This window comes from Paralichthys olivaceus, chromosome 4 (genome assembly GCF_024713975.1).
Source record: "Paralichthys olivaceus isolate ysfri-2021 chromosome 4, ASM2471397v2, whole genome shotgun sequence".
Taxonomy (NCBI): Eukaryota; Metazoa; Chordata; class Actinopteri; order Pleuronectiformes; family Paralichthyidae; genus Paralichthys; species Paralichthys olivaceus.
The window spans coordinates 3,084,211-3,108,527 of record NC_091096.1 but is presented as its reverse complement, the minus strand read 5'-3'; the positions used below and the strand labels follow the sequence as shown (position 1 = coordinate 3,108,527).

The 24,317-nt window shown below is 44.7% G+C and overlaps 1 protein-coding gene across 3 annotated transcripts in view; it reads right to left on the bottom strand.

Moving 5' to 3' along the window:
• The window catches only part of LOC109641255 (metal transporter CNNM4), a 30,346-nt gene extending 6,606 nt beyond the window's left edge, over window positions 1–23,740 (bottom strand). For all 3 annotated transcript variants that reach the window (XM_069522970.1, XM_069522971.1, XM_069522972.1), the window contains exons 1-5: window positions 21,861–23,740; window positions 8,956–9,099; window positions 8,572–8,706; window positions 6,881–7,050; window positions 553–649 (exon numbers count right to left, since the gene is read on the bottom strand). In XM_069522970.1, the coding sequence (XP_069379071.1) occupies window positions 553–649; window positions 6,881–7,050; window positions 8,572–8,706; window positions 8,956–9,099; window positions 21,861–23,256 (1,942 nt within the window). In that variant the 5' untranslated portion in view covers window positions 23,257–23,740. The remainder of the gene's footprint in view (window positions 1–552; window positions 650–6,880; window positions 7,051–8,571; window positions 8,707–8,955; window positions 9,100–21,860) is intronic.
• Between the last annotated feature and the right edge of the window lie 577 nt (window positions 23,741–24,317).

Here is a 24,317-nt window from a genome sequence, read left to right as displayed (position 1 = left end):
CAACCAGTTTAGTTTCTCTCATTAAAGTTCGTCACAAGGTGTTTTTATAATTTCTCAAATCTGAAGAACAAAGCAAACTTAACTTCCCTGTTTCTCCAGATGTTGAAGAACAAATGTCGTAGAATACAAGAAAACATCTTAAACACTTTTACACATTTTTACTGCTCACCTGTGAAATACCTGAATGCTTCCAATTCATTATCTATATTCAGTTATTGATCAAAATGATCACGGTTGTTTCTGGTTGAACTATTGTTGATTTAAATTCTCCTCTTTTTGGTATGTTATAATTTAAAATGATTATATTTGCATCATTTAGAATAAACTGTCACTGATTCATTATTGTCCCTGAATCAACCCTTGAAGAATTACATGTCTTAATATATCTTACCATCCTCCTGACATCAATGGCTGCAAAGTTATCTACCATTTCGCCACTAGGTGGCAGGAGAAGCATGTGATTGAGAGGAGAGGAGGAGATGAGATGATGGGGAGGGGAACTAGAGGAGAAGATGAGGAGAGAAAGAGGAGTGATGGAGATTTTGAACTCACCCAGTGTGGGAGCACTGATCGCCATGACGCCGTAGAAAGAGAAAGGTCCGGTCTCAAACTTCATGTTCTCGTTACCAGCCTCCACTTCCACTCGGCCCTGAGAGCAACAACACAGACAAACGTGGACGACGTTAAAGAAGTTACGCAAAGACAATTTTCATGCATCTGTACCTGAATCTTAAATTCTTTTCCCTTTCTACTCAACAACGATTTTTAAAAAGCGAGAGGAAAGAAAAGTAGTCAAAATATAAACTCTTTCTTTAAAGCACAGCACAGAAGAACAACGAGATCAGCTGATGACGATCATTTTAAAAATGCCTCGGATTAATCTCCAAAATAATAAACTGGTGTAACACTGAGAACCTTCATAGAGAAACTAGTTCTGCCGTGTGACCCTGACTTTAACTCTTTCACGACATGACACTGCTTGGCCTCTAGAGGGCGGCACAATGTCAGGTGACAGTAGATCTGTGACAGTCCTGCATCAACAGTGGGAGGTGACACGTTTACTTTGGCCTCAATCACAATCTAATACGAAACCAACGTGAATCAAGGTTCACACGTTTTAAATGAAACAGACGAGGCTGTGAGGAGATGAGGTTACATCTGAGGTCACATGTCAGCCGGACGAATAGAGCAGGGAGACAGACGGATGGACGAGAGGACGGGGAGGACAGGGAGGACGAGGGGGTGAAGGAGGCCTCTGTGTTGGTACAGACAGTTGGCCCGAATCTGCCCGCTGGAATGTGTGAACTGCAGCAACAACACAGCACAGTTAATCCACACTGTCATCCCTCCTTCTCTCCTTCCCTCCTTCTCTCCTTCCCTCCTTCCCTCTGGGCTGATGAAAGCAGAACAGGTGGCAAAATCAAAGAGAGACAGAAAAGAAAGTGGACAGAACTCTGCGTCCGACAGCGACGAGTGAATGAAGGACAGTCACAGTCCATTTAAGTTTCATGAGTTAACTGAGCTCTGATCTGTGGAGAATAACCTTATAATTTGGATTTAATAAAAAATCCCCATGTGACATGAACACATTGTTCTGTGCACGTTCCTCTTTAAGACCTCCTGCAGTGATCTGAGCGAGGAGAGCCGCTCCCATCACGAACGCTGCGCGGAATTATCTTCACAACATCTCCCTGCAGCTCAGCAGCCAACGCTCAGCGACCACTGTCAACAGTGATCACACCTAAACTCAGCCGCTAATCTGCAGCTGCAGTCAAGGCACAGAGGTGGGTTGTTTTTTCTTGGTGTCATCTATTTAAATCAGATCTGAAAAACATTCCCTCTTGTTCACCTTGTTCTTCACGTTGGATTAAACTGACCGGAGTGTTTTTAAACCACTGCATCGACGTCCTGTAGAAACATTAGCATACCTCCACCCAACAGTCGCCTTAAACCACATTTAAAACCACTAGATCCAGATTTTGGATTTGGATTTGCATCAAATTGGACACACGCATAGATATCAGCGCCTAAAATATGGAGTTTCATGGAAATCCATTTAATAGTTGTGACGTAATCCTGCTAACAAACACACAAACATCTCCGACCTCCCACGTGGCCTAACAGTTCCCTAAAACTCAGACAAGCTGCTCTAATGTTCTCCTGAGTTCTTCCATGAATTCTTCCCTGGGGGGAAAAAAAGCCTCCCTCCCTCGACTCATCCTTCCAATAAGTATCAGGGAAATGTGTTAATTTTTTTGGGTAACAACAAACAAACCAATGGAAAGTGGTTGAAACCTTGACGAAGGTTAAAGCTCCTCGGCTCCTAAATGTATCAGCAGACTTGGAAAATTGCTAATCACCTCTCAACACATGTTCAACCCTGCGTGTGTGAGCAGTGCGGCCGGGGTCAAATACTTGAATAGAAACAGAGCGAGGCGGTGGACAGGCGTGCCGGAGCTCCCGTCAAACCTGTTCTCCCAAACCGGCACGGGGCAGCCCTGTCGACACTCATGTGAATATGCTGGACACACAGTGAGCTCTTGTTAGAAAACTGACAGTGAGCATGCAGGTGGTTTATGGTCAAACACTGACAGAGATTATTCTCGTCTCTTAAAAGGTGAGAATTTTACTTTACAGCCGCTGTGATGTCGTTATTAATAATGAAAAGAACAATAAACCAGAAGCATTTATTAGCACCGGTGCTAACGATGTGAAATTATCATAAAGAAACTTTTTATGTGCTTTGAAAAAGAAAGCATCATCATTCAGGACTTCTGCAAATAGGAAGTTAATATATTATCACAGGTGAACACGACCTTGGTGGCTTTGTCTCAGATTAACGTTCAACAGGTGTGTGTGTGTGTGTGTGTGTGTTGTGTGCTGTAGGTGGGTTTGGCCAGAGTTCAAGTTTGTGCGTTATGACTCATCAACAGCCTGAGAGAGAACGTTGTGTCCCCGCTGACGTCTCAATCCATCAAACTGACGTTCATCGAGGAGGAGACGTATATATTCGTCCTGTTTCTAAAACACACGTCGCTCTTTCTCGCCTCGGTTGATCAATGACTCTCCACTGCCAGAGAGGAGGCGTCGTCCTAAACAGGCTTCTTCTTTCAGGGCAGAAAGTAAAGGGGAAGGCGGAGTCAGTGAGAGTAATGCAGAGGAAGAGTCGAGCTTAAGGCCCGGAGGTAAGAAAAGTAGTTTTATAAAAACAAGAGGAACACAGTCAGGCCTGAAATAGGGTCCAGATATCATTTAAGTACATTATTACAAATGAGGACTTGTTTTTAAACTTTTCCTTTCTTAAACAAGTCTAATTAAAATATTTTAGGCAAATTGTTAAAAAAACACTATTTTGTGGTGAAAAGAATAATAAGAAAAAGGGCAATGAGATTGTGTGTGTGTGTGTGTGTGTGTGTGTGTGTGTGTGTGTGTGTGTGTGTGTGTGTGTTGGTGTGTGTTGACTTCAGTTAATAGTTGATGTCAGTTCTGTGCAAAATCACTGAGTCACTTACGCAGCATGAACGGGAGTGAATGTAAAGTCATTCCTCAATCGTTCTCTGACTCTCAAGTGTCAAGGGTAAGAGGTCACACACGGACACGGACACACACACACACACACACACACACACACACACACACACACGCACACACACACACACACACACACACCCGCACACAGACACACACACACACACACACCCGCACACAGACGCACAAAGACACACACACACACACACACACAGAGGATATGTTTGTATCTCTTGTCCACATCAGGAAAAGTTGCTCACAATTCTGTGATTATCCAAAAACGCAGCTACAACGATAGTGTTTATACAACAAACCACCAGGTACAGAAACTTAGTTCAGGGGGCGTCGGTCGGACCAGATAAACAAACTGAGGACATCATCCACTTCTCACTGTTGTCCTCCATTTAAAGAGCAACACGGCTGACGAGTGATTCAATACTGAGAAAGACCAGAAACGACGTGGGGATGAATCCTAACCCATTTCTGACTCCACACACTTTTATATTAATAGTTTTATTTCAGACAAGGGTTGAGAGAATAAAGTCGTTTCTTGTTTTGAGGATGATGGGTGGACCATGGTGCACTCTGCTGCGCAGATGGAGACAGCCAGGTCTCCTCCAGCGCAGCAGAGAGCAGGGGGGAGAGCGGAAAGGGAAGGACAGTGCACCTCCTGTATCATTACAAAGGAAACAGGCTCAGTTCCCTTAACCTTGATATTATCTTAGAGGAGGAGAAGACACTGCAGAATCTTGCAATAAAAACCTACGGTATCTACATTTCACCGTCAAGAGTAAAGATTCTTCACAGCCGGATGTGTTTTCCTTTAATTAAAACATTTTCTGAGATCATGACCACGTTCACATTTCCAGACGCTGAAGCTGAACCATGATCTGACTCTGACACTGTGAGAATCACAGAGCATGAATCACACTGCTCATAAACAAACAGCCTGTCCGCACATCACTACCATGGAAAAACACGCACACGCACACGCACACACGCTATAAAAGGAGTGGAATAAGGACACTGAATTATCTGTGTCTCATGGTTTTATTTCTCATGATCTCTCATCTCCACAGGACTCAATGTTGGAGGTATTTCCCAGCATTCAATCTGTTACTCCGACTGTTTTCTCACAATGGGAGCGGCCAGCCTTTAAAGACCACACTGTGTTTCACCTTTGCCCTCATATATCATTGGTATAGTCATGACATCATTTATACCACAGAAATATGCTGTAATGTTATCATTCCCACCACATAAGCATACATTCGTTTTTCCATCTATAGAAACATCGGGTCTATAATCCCGAAGGAAGCAGAGACGCAGGGAGAAATGTATTTCTGATCTCTGTCACGTTGCTGATTAGATCATGTAACTGAGAATCATTTTCTCATGAATATAAGGTTCATCTTTCTTTATACGGTGTCTGTTATATTTTTTACTGCCCTTGTCCTTTGACAGATCAGCTCCAAGAGTTAATCATATGGGAGATGCATCAGAGGCCGTCTTTATTTATTCAGTGCATTCTTCCTCCTCATCAAATCTGGTCGTCGACAGACTTTTTCAAACTCACACCAACAATCCTACAGAAAATCAATAAACGCTCCACATCACGTCCACATCCTTGGAGTAAGTCGTTCCTCTTCACATGTAAACCCCCCCCCCCCCTCCACACTGACAATAAAAACTAACTTCTGCCGAATCGCGACACCTTCGCATCATCTTTCTTCTTCTGCCTCCTCTCTCTGTTCGGTTTCCTCCATTTCCAAACTAGCCCTTCTGGAATGTGAATTTTGTTTACAGGGGCAGCGCACAAGCTCAGACTTTTCCACAAGCTGTCTCCTCAAGGGCTCGTCCAAAACTCAAAGGACATTCAGAGGATATGAATATATGGAGTATATGAGAATATTTATCAGCACAGGATCCACAGAAGATAGAAATTAAACTACAGTTAAATCTGACACAAGGGCATCGACAGAAAGCAAAGCAAGAGCAGCATCTTGAGTAAAGACAGAACATGTGAGAAGAGAGAAAACCTGACTGAAACTCAGAGGATTTTCCATAATCAAACTCTCTACACTGAACTATTTACGTCTTCTGGCTCCAGCAGGATCTTTCTCTTCACAAAACAGCGGTGGAAAATTTCCGTCTCTGGCATGCTGACACAAAATGCCTCCCCATGCAAAAAAAAAAAGTCTGAGCGGATTATTCCACATGTGGGGTCTCCACGACGCCCCTCGACATCCGACCTCCCACAGGGCGAAAACCCAAGAAGAGAGAAATCTGAAACAGATCCTGGATTATCTGACTTGGTTAATGACTGTTTGGAGACAATGACAAAACTGACGTGTGGGAAACGAATGTGTGTGATTGAGACAATGGAGCGTGCTTTTCCCAGCCTGTGGGATTTAAGCGCACATGTACATATACACAGAGCAGATACAGCAAACGTGCAGAAGCAGCGTCAGTGACTTTTGCGTGTTTACAGAGTGTGAACATACAGAGGGAGGTAGAGACTCTCTGAAGAAGGTGCATACTGTGTGTGTGTGTGTGTGTGTGTGTGTGTGTGTGTGTGTGTGCGCGGCATTAGTGTATTGACAGCTGACCGAAAGTAGGCGGGTAAAGTGTCCTCCCCCCTCTGCCAACATCTTACATAATAGGGATCAATTAGTGGAAGTCCTTCAGGAGTCATGTCCCTCCTTCATCAGCCTCTTTATCTCAAGGTCACAGGTGTGGAAACCTCTCCTCTCTCCCTCCCTCCCTCTCCTCTCCCTCTCTCCTCCCTCCCTCTCCTCTCTCCTTTCATCTGGCACTGCACCAACTCTTGCTCTTTAAAACCTTAAAGTTGGCAGCTAATCTCCTTGCAGAGTTAATTGACTTTAAAACAGTTGACACTTCCAAACTGTTGCTGCTGTGATAACAACACAGACTCAAGCACCCGGTTTAATATCTGTCTGTTTAAACCAAACGTTAAAGGAGACGTGGGAGTTTTTGTTTATGTAAAAGTTCTGCAAAGTTAAAAAGTCTGTGGTGAAGGGAGCTCCTCTCCCCCACAGAAAACACTGCTCCTCAAATGCCTCATCAGTCATCTGAAAGTGCAGGTTGGTGTAAAACTAGATTTTGTCCTTGTTTGTACATGTGTTGGTGTGTATGTGGGAGTGTTGGGGGATGTTTTAAACTACCAGTGTGTGTGTGTGAAATCCAAAACAACTTCAATCTGAATCCAGTATGAGTCCAAAACTACTCTGTCTCCTTCTTGAGACAGCAGCCAGAGAAACTCCTGAGGTTTGTGTATTTAACGCACCCAGAACCGAGCAGATAATGAACAAGAAGCAGTATAATTACATACCTGCAGGATGAGAACGAAGTAGTCGACGGGCTTGCCCCTCTGGTAGACGTAGTGATGGGGCGAGCGCTTGTCGCTGTCGTTAAACTTGATCTCCTGGATCACGTCGTGATGCCGCAGGATTCGCAGCAGCACCTTGTCTGAGATCTGCGACGGGCTGAACAGGCTCACCTCTGCAGGAAGACCAGAGACACTTTTTTTATTTGCTTGAAGCTAAAGATCACAAACTGCATATAAACATGAACAACACGTCTCCACTTCCTCCAAACCTGGAGTCTGCGCCGTGAGAGTGAGGTTCCACTGATAGACGACATCGTGAGTCGTGTTAAATCGTAAAAGGGACGTTTCTCAATTTTCCAACCAACGATAAGCTGCAGTGTCAGTGTCAATTAAAACTGAGCCTTCTGGGTAGAAGAGAACATTTACAGTGACGATCATAAATGTGCATTGCCCCTTTAAAAAAAAAGGTGAAGAGGTGAAAGGTGTTTGTTTTTCATGTATTTCTCAACTGTTGAGAGTCGGCCTGTTGCAACCAGAGCTCAGACATAAGTGCCTTGGTCCGCACCCAACGGAGAACAAAGACACACTCCAGCCTGCAAACACAAACCCTTCGCAGCACACAGTGAGAGGTGAGGCATATAAGACCAACACTGGAATTCATGCAGGATGAACTGATTTGACACCTGAGCTTTAGGCATCAGTGGAGAACAGATCTGATCTCAGTGTGTGGAACAGACTGAGGATGATTCGAGCTGAATTTACAGGCAATACGGTGCAGGGCTGCCACGCCCACATAGATGTACAGAGAGAATGACATAGAAATGAATGGAATAGATCAGCCAGGTCACTGAACTTTGCATTTACTCGCGGGGCAGCGTGAAATACTTACGCTACACGACCACCGCTCTTAGAAAAAAGTGATTCCCGGGGAAAGAAAGGTCAAACTAAATATTTCTTAAGCTGGTATCTGACCTCAACAACAATAATAACTATTTAAAGTATTCTAAGAAGAGTGTCACAGCCTTTGAATCTTTTTGTTTACAATCTACCGACAGACTGAGTCGCTGTTGTCCTCAAACGTCATTACATTCATCTGGACCACTTCAGTCTGAGGACAGTGATACTCCCCATATCACATGTCAGCGGCAACAGAGATCCGACCAAAGATCTAAAAACAGCTGGGAAGCGATCATTCATCTGAACAAGATAAACAAGGAAACAGTAACTTCCTGCTCTGGAATGTGTGACCAACCAAACAGTGGATTCCTGTGTAATGAATCGAGTAAGAAAAATGAGACCAACATCCTGAGAAAGAAAACAGAAACAACGTAAGCAGACACTGATGTCATGCCGGCAGAGGAAGACGCTGGCGCGCTGCTGCACCGCAGCGCCTGTGAGATCGCGGAAGTACTAGAAGCCAACGCTCGCTCTAGCAGACACACTGCAACACGTGACGGCGATGGCATCACATCCATGCAGCTGGCTGGATTCCAGCGTCTTCTTGTGGGGGGAGGCGCAGGCATGTCGCATGGATCTTAAATAGAATCGTCCAAATAAACAAACATAACCTCATCGCCGTAAGTATGGACTTGCTGCGGTTGGCAACATGAGAGAATCTGCAGCAACACAACTTAGACATACTCTCCCCCACCCCCCCCCAGGCCAGTGTTTATGCTGACAAAAGAAACACAAACCTGTAGCCAGGAAGCGATGAGCAGCGAGCAGCAGCTGCGGAGAGATCTTCACTTTCGACTCACTCTCGTGCTTGAAGGCAGAGAAGTCTCGCTTATTCTTATTGGGCGCCACCTTTTTCCTGGTACGGTTATCAGCTGAGAAATGAGACACACACAGACACACACAGACAAAGTTCTTCATTTAAAGGTAAACTTACAGATGAATGCGTTAATGCAAAGAGCAGAACACTGTGAATCCTCTTGGTTGTTCCGTGTTGACATACACTTTACACAATAAGAGCATAATAAATAATATCATCAAATAATAATGAGGGCGAAAACATCTTTATCTGCAGACTGGTCCAGTGATAAGAACCCGACAAACAAAAGCAAAGTCAAACTCACTGTAAAGGTCCGATTCATCCAGAATCTCTGATTTGATAATCTCCTCGATCACGTCCTCCAGGGTGACCAACCCCAGCACTTCATAGAAAGGATCTCCCTCCCCCTCGTTGTTCACCTTCTGCACAATGGCCAGGTGGGATTTTCCTGAGGGAGACAAACACAAGAATCTTTACTTCATGTATTCATCGGTTCCTTCCACACAAGCATCTAACTGACTATAAAATGAGAAATATCTGTCGGTCTGTGTCCTGTACAGAAGAAGCATCGAAAAAAAAAAACAGTATCAGAATTTGTAATCACACATCCTGGGGCAGAAGAACATCTCCCACTCTGATTTTAAAGAGAACCAGTCGATGAAAACACAGAACGACTCTTATATACACATAAAGTCTCGGGTCTCTCGCTGTTTGTTTCTCGTAGTTTACAGGATTACTCAAAAACTACAGGACGGAGCAGAGGAACTGGAACTTGTGGTTTTTTTAAAATCACGTTCTTTAACGTTGCATGATATTCCCCGGAGATAAGATAAAATAAGAAATCCTTTATTAGATCCACGATGGGGGAATTTGCAGTATTGCAGCAGCAAGAGTCAAACAGACATCAGATTTTTTATATTTTTTTGTTTTTTTTTTAAATCAGAGCCATAAGACAGCTGCTTCCTGTCGGTAACTACATGTCATCAGTTACAGAAACCTGAAGAAGAGCTACTGTGACACCACCACGTTGATTCTGACATCAACTCCTGTTTCCTTTCTGTGTCTTCCCTCAGATTAGAAACCACCAGCGTTTGCACTCTCTCCTGTTGAGGTTTCAACACATGGCATCTCTCACACACACACTCTCTCACACACACACACACACACACACACACACACACACACACACACACACACACACACACACACACAACACACACACAACACACACAAACCGCAGAACTCATAGAGCTGGTGTGACTCAGGCCTGAACTGTGCGTTGCCAAGCCTGTTGAATCATGACAAACAATTGCATGGTGTTGGATTCCTGTCTGACAACAGTTCTGTTCTAACATTAACCCATCTGCCCACACGCTCCGCTTGCACCACAAATAGCCTGTTAATGTGTACAGGTCATTAGAGCCGGGGCTGGGTCCGGACTTTGGTCGTTGAAGCGTTACTGTACAACACAACCACACACAGACACACACACACACACACAGGATTCTCCACATGACAAAACCTTCACGGTGCAGAGAGACGCTGGTCGGCTGCAGCGCCGCGTCCAAACGAGTGCTGAGTTCAACCCGCTTATACTCTAAATTATTAATGATGTTGCCAGAGGGAAGCATTCATGGGATATAACAGGTTCGATCCCCGACTGCATTTCCTGCCTTTTACACACACGCACGCACACACACACACACAGGAGGCCCATGTGGGGATGCACATGCAAGCAACTGGTTTAAATGACCTTCTGTCTCTCTCTCTCTCTCTCTCACACACACACACACACACACACACACACACACACACACACACACACACACACACACACACACACACAGCACTAAGTGATTGGATTTGAGCAGGTGACGGTGAGTGAGTCGATTTGATTCCTAAATAGAGGGGGAGTCGTCTTCCGTCGGTCGGTAACAGCGTCTGTTTCACTTCGCAGACTTGTTTTTCTCGCCGTGCCCAAAACCGCCAAGCTATCGTGGCGTGATAGAGGATGAGACAAAAGAGAGGAAGAGGTAGAGACAGCGAGAAATCACAAAGGTCCGTCGACTGTCTTTGTTTCCAAAAAGAGACGCAGATCAATGGGATTTACAAAGAGCTCACATGACCGCCAATTAAAAGAAGACCAAAGGCTTTAAGTGTTTTTTTCCGTGTGTGTCCTTGATGTCGGCCTGCGTGTGCAGGCAGAGTGGGCGCCACTGGCACAATGACACCCCCCCACACCCACACACACAAACACTCAGCTCTGACCTCGCTTGGTTTTACTCCACAAACACAGCAGAAGAACTTTGAGGAATCCATTTCCCGTCATGCAGGCTTCACTGTGGGAGTCTGTGATGTCAGACATGAGACGCCGTGGCAGGCGGACGATGAACTGTTTATTTAGTCTGGATGCTAACGTCTTCGAGAGGAGGTAGCAAGGCAGAGCATTGTTCGCCATGACTAAATAATAAGTCACAAACATTAAGGATACGGGAGGTCAGGTTATTTTTAGGTCATTTCATTAAAGTTCTTCCAGAAGATCTGAGGAGCTGAATAAACAAAACCTGGTTTTTATGATGTCACTCATGATTTTATATGATATAATATATAAGAAATGAGTTCCAGACACAACCAGGTGTTGTCGAGCAAGATGATTTAAAAGAAGAGAAGAAAACAAACTTTTGCGTTTCAGGAGATGTGTAAAAGCAAAAGCTTGGTATTTTTTTACCAAATAAACACTAATGGTAAATGAATATGGTCGATAACACTTAAATAGGACTGCAGCTAATATATATTTTAATCATTAGCTTATAAAACAACAGGAATTTGTTTGGAAGAAAAGCCTGTGACGTGGACTAATGAGATGGCTTCAGGTTTCTTGTTTTATTTGACTCATAATCCAGAACTCAGTTATTCAGTTACAGTTCTGACCATTAAATAAATATTTGAAAAGAGAGAAAGAGCAAATGCTTCTTTGAAAATAGCTTCGACATTTTTCATGACAAAACACTTGAGAGTCGAATGGAGACAGAGTTGATATTATTGTTCTCATAGTGGGAACTCAATATATCTAAGTATTCTCTGTGATATTGTAAGATCTCAGCAGAGTAAATACAGAGTTTTGACAGAGATAGTATTCGTGCTGCCCTGCGCTCGTCAGAGAAACTGAAAAGTCCCGAGATTAGTCTGTTAACGTCCAGTTTCACCAAAGATTAAAGACACGAAGGAGGAACGTTCGTCCACAGTGTCCCACAGACACTTTGTCTTAGGGAACATTTATTAGTCGATTGTTGTTCATTCCACACATGGAATCACTGTAGCAACGAAAAAAGAGCCATCGTGTAATGGAAAAGGCACCGAGTGAGTGTGTGTGTGTGTGTGTGTGTGTGTGTGTGTGAGTGAGTGTGTGTGTGTGTGTGTGCGTGTGTCCCTGTGGTGCTGAGTCAATATTTCAGAGGAAGTACGACCCCAGGGGACATACTTACCCCCAGTTACTGGAGAGTCAATTTAGAGTCTATTGACTTCTTTAGAGCATGCGCACACACACGTGCACACACACACGTGCACATACACACACACAAGCAGGGAACAAGGAAGTTCAGCCAAGTGCATGCTGTTGCTTGCATTCAGTGTCTGACCTATGTCAGCTGAGTCTACAATTGAATGTCACCCAGCTCCTGTGTGTGTGTCTGTGTGTGTGTGTCTGTGTGTGTGTGTGTGTACGCTCGGATGAGATCTGCTCATCGCACAACACGAGATCATGTGACTGAGTCGGAGCAGCACGATCACCTCAGGCTCACACACGATATAGACACAGCTGTCACTTACCAGACTGAGAATCTGACACAACAGATTTGAATTTCTGTTGATCTCTCGTCGCTCATCCTCACACTCTGAGCCGAGCTGACAGTCTGTCGGCGCCGCTTGACTTTCTCAGATGTTTATCTCATCCTCACCTCTGAAGTCACATATTCAGTTTATAGACGTACATCTGTGCAACATTTACATTTTATCAACTGCTCTCCACTTGCTCCCTCTATCCAGAAATACAACATCTCAAATAAGAGCGTTGCCATCTTGTGTGGATGTTCTTTGGAGTTTGGCTGAGCTCCCCTGAAAGCTTGATCATTAAAATACCAGTTTCACACCTTTATTCCTGCTGTAGCGTCCACGTTCTTGAACTTCTCTTCGCTGAGTTTGGCACAACAGTGATATTTGTATGTTACGTGTGGGTCGCACAGACGGACAGAAGGGAAAGAACGTGAAAGGGTGACGGCACAGCAGCGTAGAGAGGGAAACACGGAGAAAAGAATGTGGTCACATGCGTCCCGCGATCGGACAAAAGCGTCCTCAATGCATCTTGGGTACGTGCACACCTGAGAGCTGTCTACTGGTGATCGGATCCCTCAGGACGGAGGTTGATTGATATCAGGTCTGAACAGGGAACAAACTGACATCCCAGTGATTCACAGACATCACAGACATCACAGACATCACAGACAAGAGCAGAAATCAGCTCATTTCAGCCCGAAAAACAGGGAGTGAGAAATAAATCTGAGTACTGCTGCGTTAACCCAGTGTCTCTGAACCTGGATTAGAGGAAACAGCTGAAACGAAACCTCCCCAGATATATATGAGGACGATGAAGACAGAGGACGTGTTATTCAGTGTGTGTGTGTCCACTAAATGAAACCTGGTACCGTTGCAGGAGGGTAAACTGAAAAATTCAGATTCTTTCACAAGCTCACAAAAAAATGTGAGAACAGAGAAGAGCGATGTTCAAAAACAGGAACCGAGAAACACACTGACCTTTGTTACAAACACTCGACACTGCTGAGCCACCGACTGCAGCGTCTCCGATCACACACACATCACATTCACTCCCAATCATTTCTCACAAAAACATTTCCAGCATTTCTGCTTCCAGTTCTCCGTGTGACGTTTTGGGTCGACTCCCCTCCGCTTGTTTATAACTTGCTCGTGTTTTTAATACGTGAACTTAATCCATGAAATTTAATTAGCGAGCTTTTCTCACTTTCAAGTCATTAATTGAGCTGAATCGATCCATCGCTTGTTTTTTTTGCACACACAGATAATCCCGGTAGGTGGAGTGACCTTCCCCGGTTGATTCTCTGGCCTGTGGAACTTCCGCCACCGTTTGTTGACATCTAACATCAACAAAACAAAAAAAAAGACGAGTGGAGCGGGAGAGCGAATGAGTCTGTATGGGAAAGGAATGCCACACGCATACCGCCCACGCAAAAAAACACAGCCCACATATCAGCAGCGGTGACCACAGCCACCGACGGCCAAACATGCACGCTGTGAGGGGATTACACAAAGACGCACGGCTGCAAATATGCATGTGCAAGCTCACACTCACACTTACACACAAAGGGTTGTTGTGCAGGACTGGTCAAGCTCTTCAAACCTGTTATCCCAGCCAAGAGTGCCGAGCCACGCAGGTCGAGTTACTCTGCTCTCAAGCGACAGCGAGGCTGTGAAGTCACATGGCTCGAACTTTGCTTTGTAGATTCTTTTCAGTTTGTTTTAGAAACAAAACTAATTCGTAGCATCTCATAACAACATCCTCTCCCAATGACATGTCAAGGTTTGGGCGTGTTTTGGTGAGTACGTGCTGCCGGGGAGCACGAGAGTGGAGCTGAACTATAAACCATAGAGGTTATCACACACCATCGCACAACAGTGTATCACAGCGTCACATGGTACGAGCTACTAGATGTGTGTGTGTGTGTGTGTGTGTGTGTGTGTGTGTAGTTTATTTAAACACACATTACACTGCCAGATATACACTATAATTTCGTGAATGGATAATAATCAAACAACCCTGCAGTTCCAGCACCGCGATTAAAAAGAACAAGAAGACGACTGCAGCTGAAAAGATGATTCAATGAATGTCCGTTGGTCGATGTGCAGCCTGTGGTCCTGCAGTGAAGGACCGTGTTGACGTGGTGAAATACAAGTTTGACTCCCACCCGTCTCTCCCCCGCCCCTCCACTGACTCGACTTCCCACGTATTTCTCAAGTTCCTCTCATTTGCCTCTTGGCATCAGTTACCATGGTGACAGCCTCCAACAGCGTCTCTGTGTGTTGTGTGTGTTGTGTGTGTGTGTGTGTGTGTGTGTGTGTGTGTACACAGGTTCCTTTAAACTGTGCTCTTTATAATCAAACCCTCTCACACAGTTTAGGAACTCCTTCATTCATTGTGTGTGTGTGTGTGTGTGTGTGTGTGTGTGTGTGTGTGTGTGTGTGTGTGTGTGTGTGCTCAACATCCTTTTCAGCTCCAACATGATGTGACATTTTAGATGGACTATGAGGTGACCTTATTAGATGACATGAAAATTTAATGATGCACTGACTGTCATCGCAGGAAATACTGACAGCAGACATCAATCATATTTTACACACACACACACGCACACGCACACACACACACACGCACACACACGCACAACTTCACATTTAGCATGTTCATAGTTAATGGCCTGTGGATATGAACATGTGATACATTCAACGTTAATAAAAATCTTAATAAACAGACAGCGCCTTGAATTCAGCTCAACAGGCAGTGAACTGAATTCAACACGTCTTCCCCTACGTCCTCGAATGAACTAACACCAGCGACAACTGGAGGCCCGCAGGTTCAAACTGGCTGAGCAATAATATTTGTCCCGCAACATCATTTTTGATCATTTGATTCATTTTAATTCCCCGGACCGGACTGACTCAGACACCAGCAGCGGTTGCTTCTACTATATTTCTTCTATACTGAGCGGAATTACACAGCTTTGATTTTGAAAAGTTGTGAACTGAAGTCTTATTATTGCTTAACAGATGGAAAAATAAAATCCGGTTCATCATAGCCCACTTTTCCAGTTATAGAAAGACGTCTGCAACAAGCATCACCACAGACCAAGAAAACAGGTTTTATTTGCTGCACCGGTCTTTATAAAAGAGGGTGTGGACGAAGGAAACTTTTAAAGATCACTGACATTTACTAAAATTGCTTCTCCAGTTCCCTCTTATAATAAAAAGTAACAGTGGCGCAGTGAGGTTTAAATTCATGCACGCTGGACATCAGGCGTAATTTAGAAAACACACAAACACAAGTGAACCATGAAGTCACGAGAGGGACGTTGCTCTGTGTCAACACACGGTCACATGTCGCACCCTCAGGTACTGTGTGATACTGGTCCACTTTTTGTCTCGAGGGACTCATGTCTGTCTTTGGTAAGTGAAGGAACCAATGGAAAAAAAAAAAAAAACCACGTGATCTTTTCCTCTGTCTCTGTTTTTCTTATTATTCATAATGAAAACTAAGAAGAAACGGCACAATGTGACAAAGATGAATAAATAATATGTTAATGAAGTGACGGTATCCTCAAACTGGATATTTATGAGCTGACAAAATACTGATCCAGAAATCAGTGATGTCGCCATGTTTCGATCGATGCTTTCATTTCTGGTTTTGGATTTTGGTTTTAATTATTTTTAGGAACTGAACTGGAACATCTTGATTATGTTTGGTAAAGTAAAGTGTTGTGAAACCGCATTTCAATTGCTGTCGAACCTTCAACACAGGAAATGAACCATCCACATTGTCTGCTCTGTCCGTGCACTTATCTGGACACCGCACCCAGTCCTTAGGACCCTGGTGTATGTGCTTTGGTTTAATGACTGTTTGTCTGTTAGGTGGCTGCATATCTCAACAGCCTGTCAACACATTCGCTGAGAGTAAAACATTTCCAATACAGATGCATCAGCCGATGTGTTTGTGTGTGTGTGTGTGTGTGTGTTTCTCAGCAACCGCTGCAGATACTTGAAAGGACATTGCGTGTTAGTTTGATTTTCTTTTTCTATTTTCATAATTTAATCATAAATCGCTGGGGACTTTGTCGAATGATCTGAGAGACTCTGCCGTCCATGGCTTTTGTACTCACACACACTGCTCCCTCTGCTAATGAGCCTGAGCTTGTGACACTCCCTGTACATAAACACACACATGTAAGGCCACGCACGTTAGACGACCTTTAACTCACCACACTCCTTCCTCAGCCCCTCATCTGAACTCTTAGTCTAACTTGAACCTCATCTCAACCTCTAACCCAAATCCTGGCTGTGATGCTGACTCTAAAAGAAGTTGAGGTCCAGCAGTCGTTTCTATATCTGCCTCTTTTTTATAATAATAATATATAATAATAACTATAATAAACACACACACACTTTGGTTTAAAGATTACCCAACCTCAGCCTGATAACGTTGTCACACAGCAGACCTGTATCTCCACTCCTCCTTTATTATAGTGGGTGTGTCTCTCACTCACTCGGCTCCATCTACCTCCACTTCTCCTTTGTTTCTGTCTCTGCCCTCTTTTTTGTCTCTCCGTCCAGGGAAGAATGGTTACAGTCACTCTTGGCAGCGAGCAGTGTTAAATTACTAATATTACTCTCCTGGTGCAATATGAGCTCACAGAGCAGAAAGCGTTTACAAGGTTATGAAACAATTCACATTAGAGCTGGACGTGAGCCATGAAGTCAAAACATGGGAGGACTGGCAAAACCAGAATACTTCAGTCACATCGCTCCTGAATGTTTCACTGAAAGCTGTTCATGGATAAATCTGAAACAGGAAATGTGACGTACAGTCGCACATACACGTTGTTTGGGGCTCAGGAGTTTGGACACAAATCGTTTTATCAATTGTGATAAAACTTTGGCAGCTCCAGTAATACAGAAGTGTAGAAGTGGAAGATGTTTTTTTATTGTGCCTCTGCTCGGTCGCCTTCAACCGTCATTGGCGCAGCGTTTCATCCTCGCAATGAAACGAGCGGTCACTCAAATGAGGCATTAGTTCGGAGTCATCGCCACAGAGATGGCTGGTTTCGGTTTGAAAGGGTCACACTGGGGATTTTGCACATGAGAATCACGTGGACGACTGCTGCTCAGCCGAGTGTGTAATGTCCACGGGGAGGATTGAGAAATTAACCCATGACTTCAAACTTATAACTGAGAGCCTCTGTCTCAAACTGTGCGGTTTGAGAGGGGACCTGTGGTAAAAACGTGGTTGAGTTGCATCATGGGAAATGTAGAATTCAAGAGCTTGGCTCAATCTTAAAAATAAATAAATAAAATGAGGATACTGCAGTTTCCTCGATGTCCTCATCTCACCGGACTCTTCAAATGCGTTTTTGTGGAATGTTAAAATACGATTGAACGTCTTCTTCGGGTTCTTGGCGATTTCTGCGGCTCTGGTCAAACTAGTCAACAGCTGTCATGCTGGAAGGGTTAGCATTAGCACAGCTAGCTGCAGCCTATGACTCTTACGGCACACGACACCAGCTTTTTACTGCATTCTGTAGAAACACTGTGGATGAGCTCACCGGCCAGTGTCCCCCTTCTGCAGATACCTCTGATATCATGTGTCTGCTGTCCAAGAATGTCAGTCGCTCATGCTGAGTCACAGAGAGGAAACACGCGTTGTTGACACACGCCAATATTCACTCACTCTCGTTGGCCGACTTCCCTGTCTGCTGGGTTCATTTCATTATGTCTGTGTGTTTGATTTACGGCTGGAGCCAAAGTTTTATTACATTTGTAGTTTCTAAAAACACATAAAAACAAAAACAAACGTCGGTTACAGACACATCATTCTTTTATCTCTTAAATTAGTCCAGTGACCGGAGAGAAAATATATTCTCACACAGACTGTTGCTATTTTTAGACTTTTTTTTTCTTCCAGCTCAAAGCACTTTGTCTTTTCTTTTTTTTTTAAATCTTTTCTCAAAACTAGGCCTCTGAATAAAAATGAATTGTTGACAATTAAAGCGGCTCTAATTAATGTGTCCTAATGATAATGTGAAAACAATGTGACGATGTGAACGCTGGGAATCGAGAATTATCTGCTTTTCAACTGACAACTTCACGGTTTTGATTCACTGTCACTGATCTCGTGTTGTTTTCAAAAGACAAATTAAAGAAATACCCTTTTTCCACTGGTCAATAAACCAATCAACACCCACTAACATCTGGCTTTTGTCTAAAATGTGAATAGAGACAATCTGCATTCACCCCTGGGTCAAAGTTTCTAGCAGTGAGGAAAACGTAACGCCCTGGTGGACGCACTAACTAAACATGACACATGACACACTGGTGAAAAAAAGAAAAGTAAACTCCTCTACTGTCAATGGGGAAGGAGGGGTTCACCCCCATTTAAAGATCCCGACTACACTCGTTAACTTCGGTGACAAAGATGTAGATGAAACAAATTAAATGCAACTCGTCCATTTCCTGAGCTCTCAAAGCACTTACTGTTCACGATGATAGGAATCACTATTATATTTCACCACAGTAACCATTAGCTGCAGCTCTATGTGCTTCTGTGCCGTAAGAAATGTGGACTTATCTAGATTCAGAGTCCAATCAGCTGAACATCAGGTGCCGTCTTATCGGCCGCCTGCTTCTTCTTCTCTCTCTTCCTATCGTGTCATTCGAGCTCAAAGGGCTGACGGTGCAGCTGCAGTCCTCTCAACTTGCCGCTCACATTAAGACACAGGCATTTCTATTGTTCTCGGGAGGAGGAACCTCTTTTCAAAGTCTGGGTCTTTCCCCCGTGTCACTCTGGAAACTTTACAGAAGTAAATTTTTGCATATAAGTGAAAGAAAACCCACCCACTGGGCCTGGATATGAAAAGCACTTTGTTTTAACGTGTTCTTAAAGGTTTGCTTTCTCAGACATTTACAGGAAAGAGTCAAATATCTTCTGAGTGGAAGCTTCCCCACCAAAGCCCAACAATAGACACAATAAGGTAAACCAAGCATGACATGTGGGAAACATGTGGCTCCTCAAGCCCGTGACTACTTCATAACCTTGTTATTCATGGCTGTTGTTCAGTAAGCTACAAAGTGCTCAGTGGTCAGGCTACATCCAGACAGACTGTAATGATATATAATTACAAGCTGTTTACATCAGTTGCCTTTTGAGTTGCTCTTGTTTCTGTTCATCGGCTTCAGAGCAGATCAAGGTCACGTCATCAGACTTCATCTGTCTCTTTCTCCAGTTTCCTGTCACACCTCATGGTTTACCAGTGACACCGAATATCACAGAGCTGCTGCGTAGCCCAAAGCTTTATTTTGCCACCGAGGTGTCAACATGCCTCAGTGTTGCTGACAAGGCTTCGTCCTATAAAGTCACATCTTAATCGGGTTCAATCAGATCAAAACTGATTTATAATCAGTCTTTACTGTTGAGATATATAAACATATATAAATATATAGATATTTGGCAAAATGTTATTTCTAGTATTTACAGTATCTGAGCACCAGCAATGAGAAGAACTAAAAACTCTCTTCACTGCAACAACCCTCATGTTCTCATATCTACTTAAGAGTAAATCTCTCTGCTGCCAAGCTTTAAGCCAAGATTGTTTCCAACTCTGTGTGTAGATTTGTGTGTGTGTGTGTGTGTGCGTGTGTGTGTGGGCATTGCAGCTTGTTGCCAAACCTTCCCACCTCACCAGCCACTCCTACTAAGATGAGCCGCAGAGCTATTCTGTGGCCAAATGTCACACGGCGCTGTGCACCACCACCACCACAGCAACTCCACAGTCCATTTACAGCCACAGGCGCAAACTAACAGTGAACGATGCGAATCAATAAACTGTTATTGTATTGAGTTAAGAGAGTGGAACTGAGAGTGGAAGCAAAGTTTAGTGACAGTTAACTTCCTTTACTACGTCTGACAGTCGCACACTGATGCTACGACAGAGACAGAAAGGCAATCACTCACTCCTCACCGCACTGAGCTACAGACACAGCAAGTGTGTGTCTACTGTCTGTGACCTTGAGACGAGATGCCTGAGAAAGGAAAAATACATCCCTGCGGGAGATGGCGTCAGTGTGTGTGTGTGTGTGTGTGTCCTCCCCTGAGAGAGGGAGTGTGTGTTTGTGTGGAAAGAGGAAAAGCAGCGCAGAGAGAGAGAGAAGTGAAACAGGGGAAGTGTTTTGATATCACCAGTCACAAACCTGACTGTTGTTACATCTGATTTCTGGCACAGCCTCAACAAAGCCTCTCAGCAGAGTTGTTATTTGTCAGAAGAACACAGCCTTGGTTTATTTTCTGTGATAAGCGATGTTTATATGTTTTGGACTGTGAGATTTAAAAGCAGCTCTATTCTCAATACTCCTACCACCGGTCTACACGCTGTAGTAAACACCAAACATGGCGATTTGGTTCCGTATCCGTCCTTCACACATAGAAAGTATTTACCAGAGTAACACCGACATGAGATTTCCAACTATTGTGTCTTTGATATCGAACAGTCGAGACCAGAGGGAGTCTGGCAGAAGAGTAAAATGCAAACAGTAACCACAGTCGCGTCACGTCCGTCTCACTGCAGGACACTGAAGACGATGTCCTCAGATATCTTGTATTGACCAAACAGAACAAAACTACACAGATATTCAGTTTATCATCATGTTTGACCACCAAGTCGATTCACTGTTGGTCTTTTTGCTTATAAAACTGAACTGAACTTATCAAAAGAATTACCTTGTAAGTAAAAGCAGCAGATTGATTTCTATTGATGGATTAATTGATCAATGATCTGATGGTCGCAGCTTTAAATGACCCTGCACCCTTCAATATCAGTGCAGAAGTCATACAACGAGGGATGAAACGGTTACTACATTATTTAACCTGTGTTTTGAACGTTCTTAACGACAACTCGGATATCTGTAACCACGTTGGTCACTGTAAACGTGAAACAACCTCTTCGTCTCTACAGACTTAATGTTTCAGTGTCGAACCCTCACAGCCCCATAAAACATTCACTTTCTGTGGCGGAGCAAGTCGCAGTGCGGCTTCGTGTGGAGTTAAACTTTGACCTGAGACGTTCACTTTATGTTGCACAGAAAGAGCATCACATTCAATCAAAAACTCTCACACAGCCTCTCATTACACACACACACACACACACATTGATCTCATGGAGACATATTTACTACTTATCTAAACCTCATCTTGACCTTAACCCTTAACTTAACCTCACCTTACAACATGTCTTCACCTAAAATGTAATGATTTACATTATGGAGACTTACTTTTGTGAACACACACACACACTGTCAGATCTCTGCACCTTCACCTCTGGGCCTGTCTCTCTAAAACAATCCCACATGACTTCCACAGACCTTTCTTGAACTCCTCCAGCATGGAGTCCAGCTTGGTGTCGTGGAAGACAAAGTGGACCGGGTGGTTGTAGAACTTGGTGATGGTCTTCAGGGTGGTGCAGTCGTCCGGGTCCACGAAGGCCAGGTCCTTGACGAACAGGACGTCCACGATGTTGGAGCGCTCGTCCTCGTACACGGGGATCCTCGTGTAGCCGCTCTCCATGATCTCGGACATGGTGTTGAAGTCCAACACGGTGTCGCTGTGGATCATGAAACAGTTGCCTATTGGCGTCATGACATCCTCCACGGTTTTGGTCCTGAGCTCCAGCGCGCCCTGGATCATGTTGAGCTCCTCCTTCACCAGGTCGTTGTAGGGCTCGGTGACTTTCAGCATCTCCACCAGCTTCTCCCGGTTGTACACGGTGCCGATCTCCTGGCCGAGGACGCAGTCGAGGATCTTGCTGATGGGCCACGACAGAGGGAAAGTCAAGAGCATGAACAACTTGGTGACCATGATGGTGTTCGCCCCGACCGCCAGGCCGTGCCGGGAGCACAGCGCCTGGGGCACGATCTCGCCAAAGATGACGATGCCGACGGTGGAGGCGACCACGGCGCCCACCCCGGAGTTGGTGAGGTCGTCCAGGAGGATGGTGAGGGTGGTGTTGACCAGGACGTTACCGAGCAGCAGCGAGCACAGCAGGTAGTTGCCCTTCCTGCGGATGGGCTCGATCTTCCGCGCGTACTTCTTCTCTTTATCGGTGCCGCAGCTCTGCACGATGCGGAGCTCCATCGGGTCCAGCGCCATCAGCCCCAGGTTGAGCCCGCTGAACATGCCGGACAGCACCAGCAGGAACGAGATGAGGATGACCTGCAGCCAGATGGGCATCAGGGACTTCTTCTCCTCCACCACCACCAGTCTGCCGTCTCCGTCGTCCAGCTGGTGCCACTCCTCCGCCTGCGGGTCGCGAACGCACAGGGCGAACACCTTCAACACCTCGCTCTTGCGGAGCTGCTTGATCTGGAGGAAGACCAGCCCGGAGGTGTTCTGGCTGCGGACCTGCATGCTCCCCTTCACTACTATGTCCTTCGTGTGCTCGAGACAAGTCCTGTCGAGGGCGGTCGTGTTGGCTTCGAACTTGTCGCTGGTGTTGAGCTCCGTGAACTTGATGAGCGCCGAGCTGTTGGGGAACAAGTGGAGCCCGTAGAACCTGAAGAGGATGTCGCTGCCCTCGGTCACCTGGATAACCCCAGCCTCGGTGGTCCCGGCCGACGTGTTGCTCTGCTCCAGCCTCCAGCCGAGTATCCGGGTGACACCTCTCGGCTCCGGGGTCACCGCCGCGGCCTCGCCACTTAAGAAAACACAAGAAAAGACGAGTGAAGTTATCGTGAGCCCTCGTCCGCTCCAGTCCGTCGCCATGTTTGTTTCGCTCTCTGTCAACGAGGGAACTGACGTCACCTACTCGTCCCGGAGAGCCCGCCCCTCACGAGCTCATTTGCATACCAGCCACGGTACGACCAATCAGCGACGGCAACGTCACTCGACATCCTCGACCGCGCCCCCTCATGTTATTTATTGTTAAGGTGGACTGAGATGGTTCGCGTTTAAGGTCGTCCACATTGTTTTGACTCTTCATATCAGAATTGGAAATTAAAAACACAAACAGAGAATTAAACAAGCCCCTCTTTATAAAACTATCTGATTATAACTATCAGGATATTTCAAAGACTTGTTCGACTTCAAAACGGTGTCCGAGGGAGCTCAACGCGCTGCAAATTTAGAAAAACACATGCAAGTTAATAAAAACGCTCAAATTAAGAAAACACATGCAGATAGAAAACAAAAGTGCAAATTAAGAAAACAACTTCGTCAATGGTCAACAAGTCACAACACATGCAAATACAGAAAAGCGCTGCAAATAGCGGAAACGAAAAGTGCTGAACCTGACTGTGGTTCGATGCTTTGTGAAGTTCCATCACCACTGACGATTCATGGGTGTACATGTCAGTCTATCATATTTGCAAGTTGTTCAGAGTTTGTAAATCCTGACGGCTCAGGAAAGTTGGGAAGTTATTACAGCATTAAGCTTTGACAAGGACTGATCTCTACATCCTCCCAAACACTGAACACCCACTGGCTCCATTCTGAAGCTCAGTCTGACCTCAGGTGTTCGTTAGTGACGAAGAAGGAAACCGCAGAGAGAGATTCCTGACATGCTGAACTTCATTATGAGTATTTATTTCTATATTTTCTATTTAGACAATAAGTAGAAACTAACAGAGTCTGAAGAATTAAAGTCTAACAGCTGTGATTTAGTTTTCCCCAGTGTATGTCTTTGCTGACAACAGAGCTCCCTCTTGTGGTCGTGTTATTTCAATGCATACAGCAGGTCAATTAAAAACTTTAAAAACTGTGGAAGTTGGAGACAATTATAGCGTCATAAGTGTCATTTATTGCTGTAAAAATAGTTGTACCTTGTT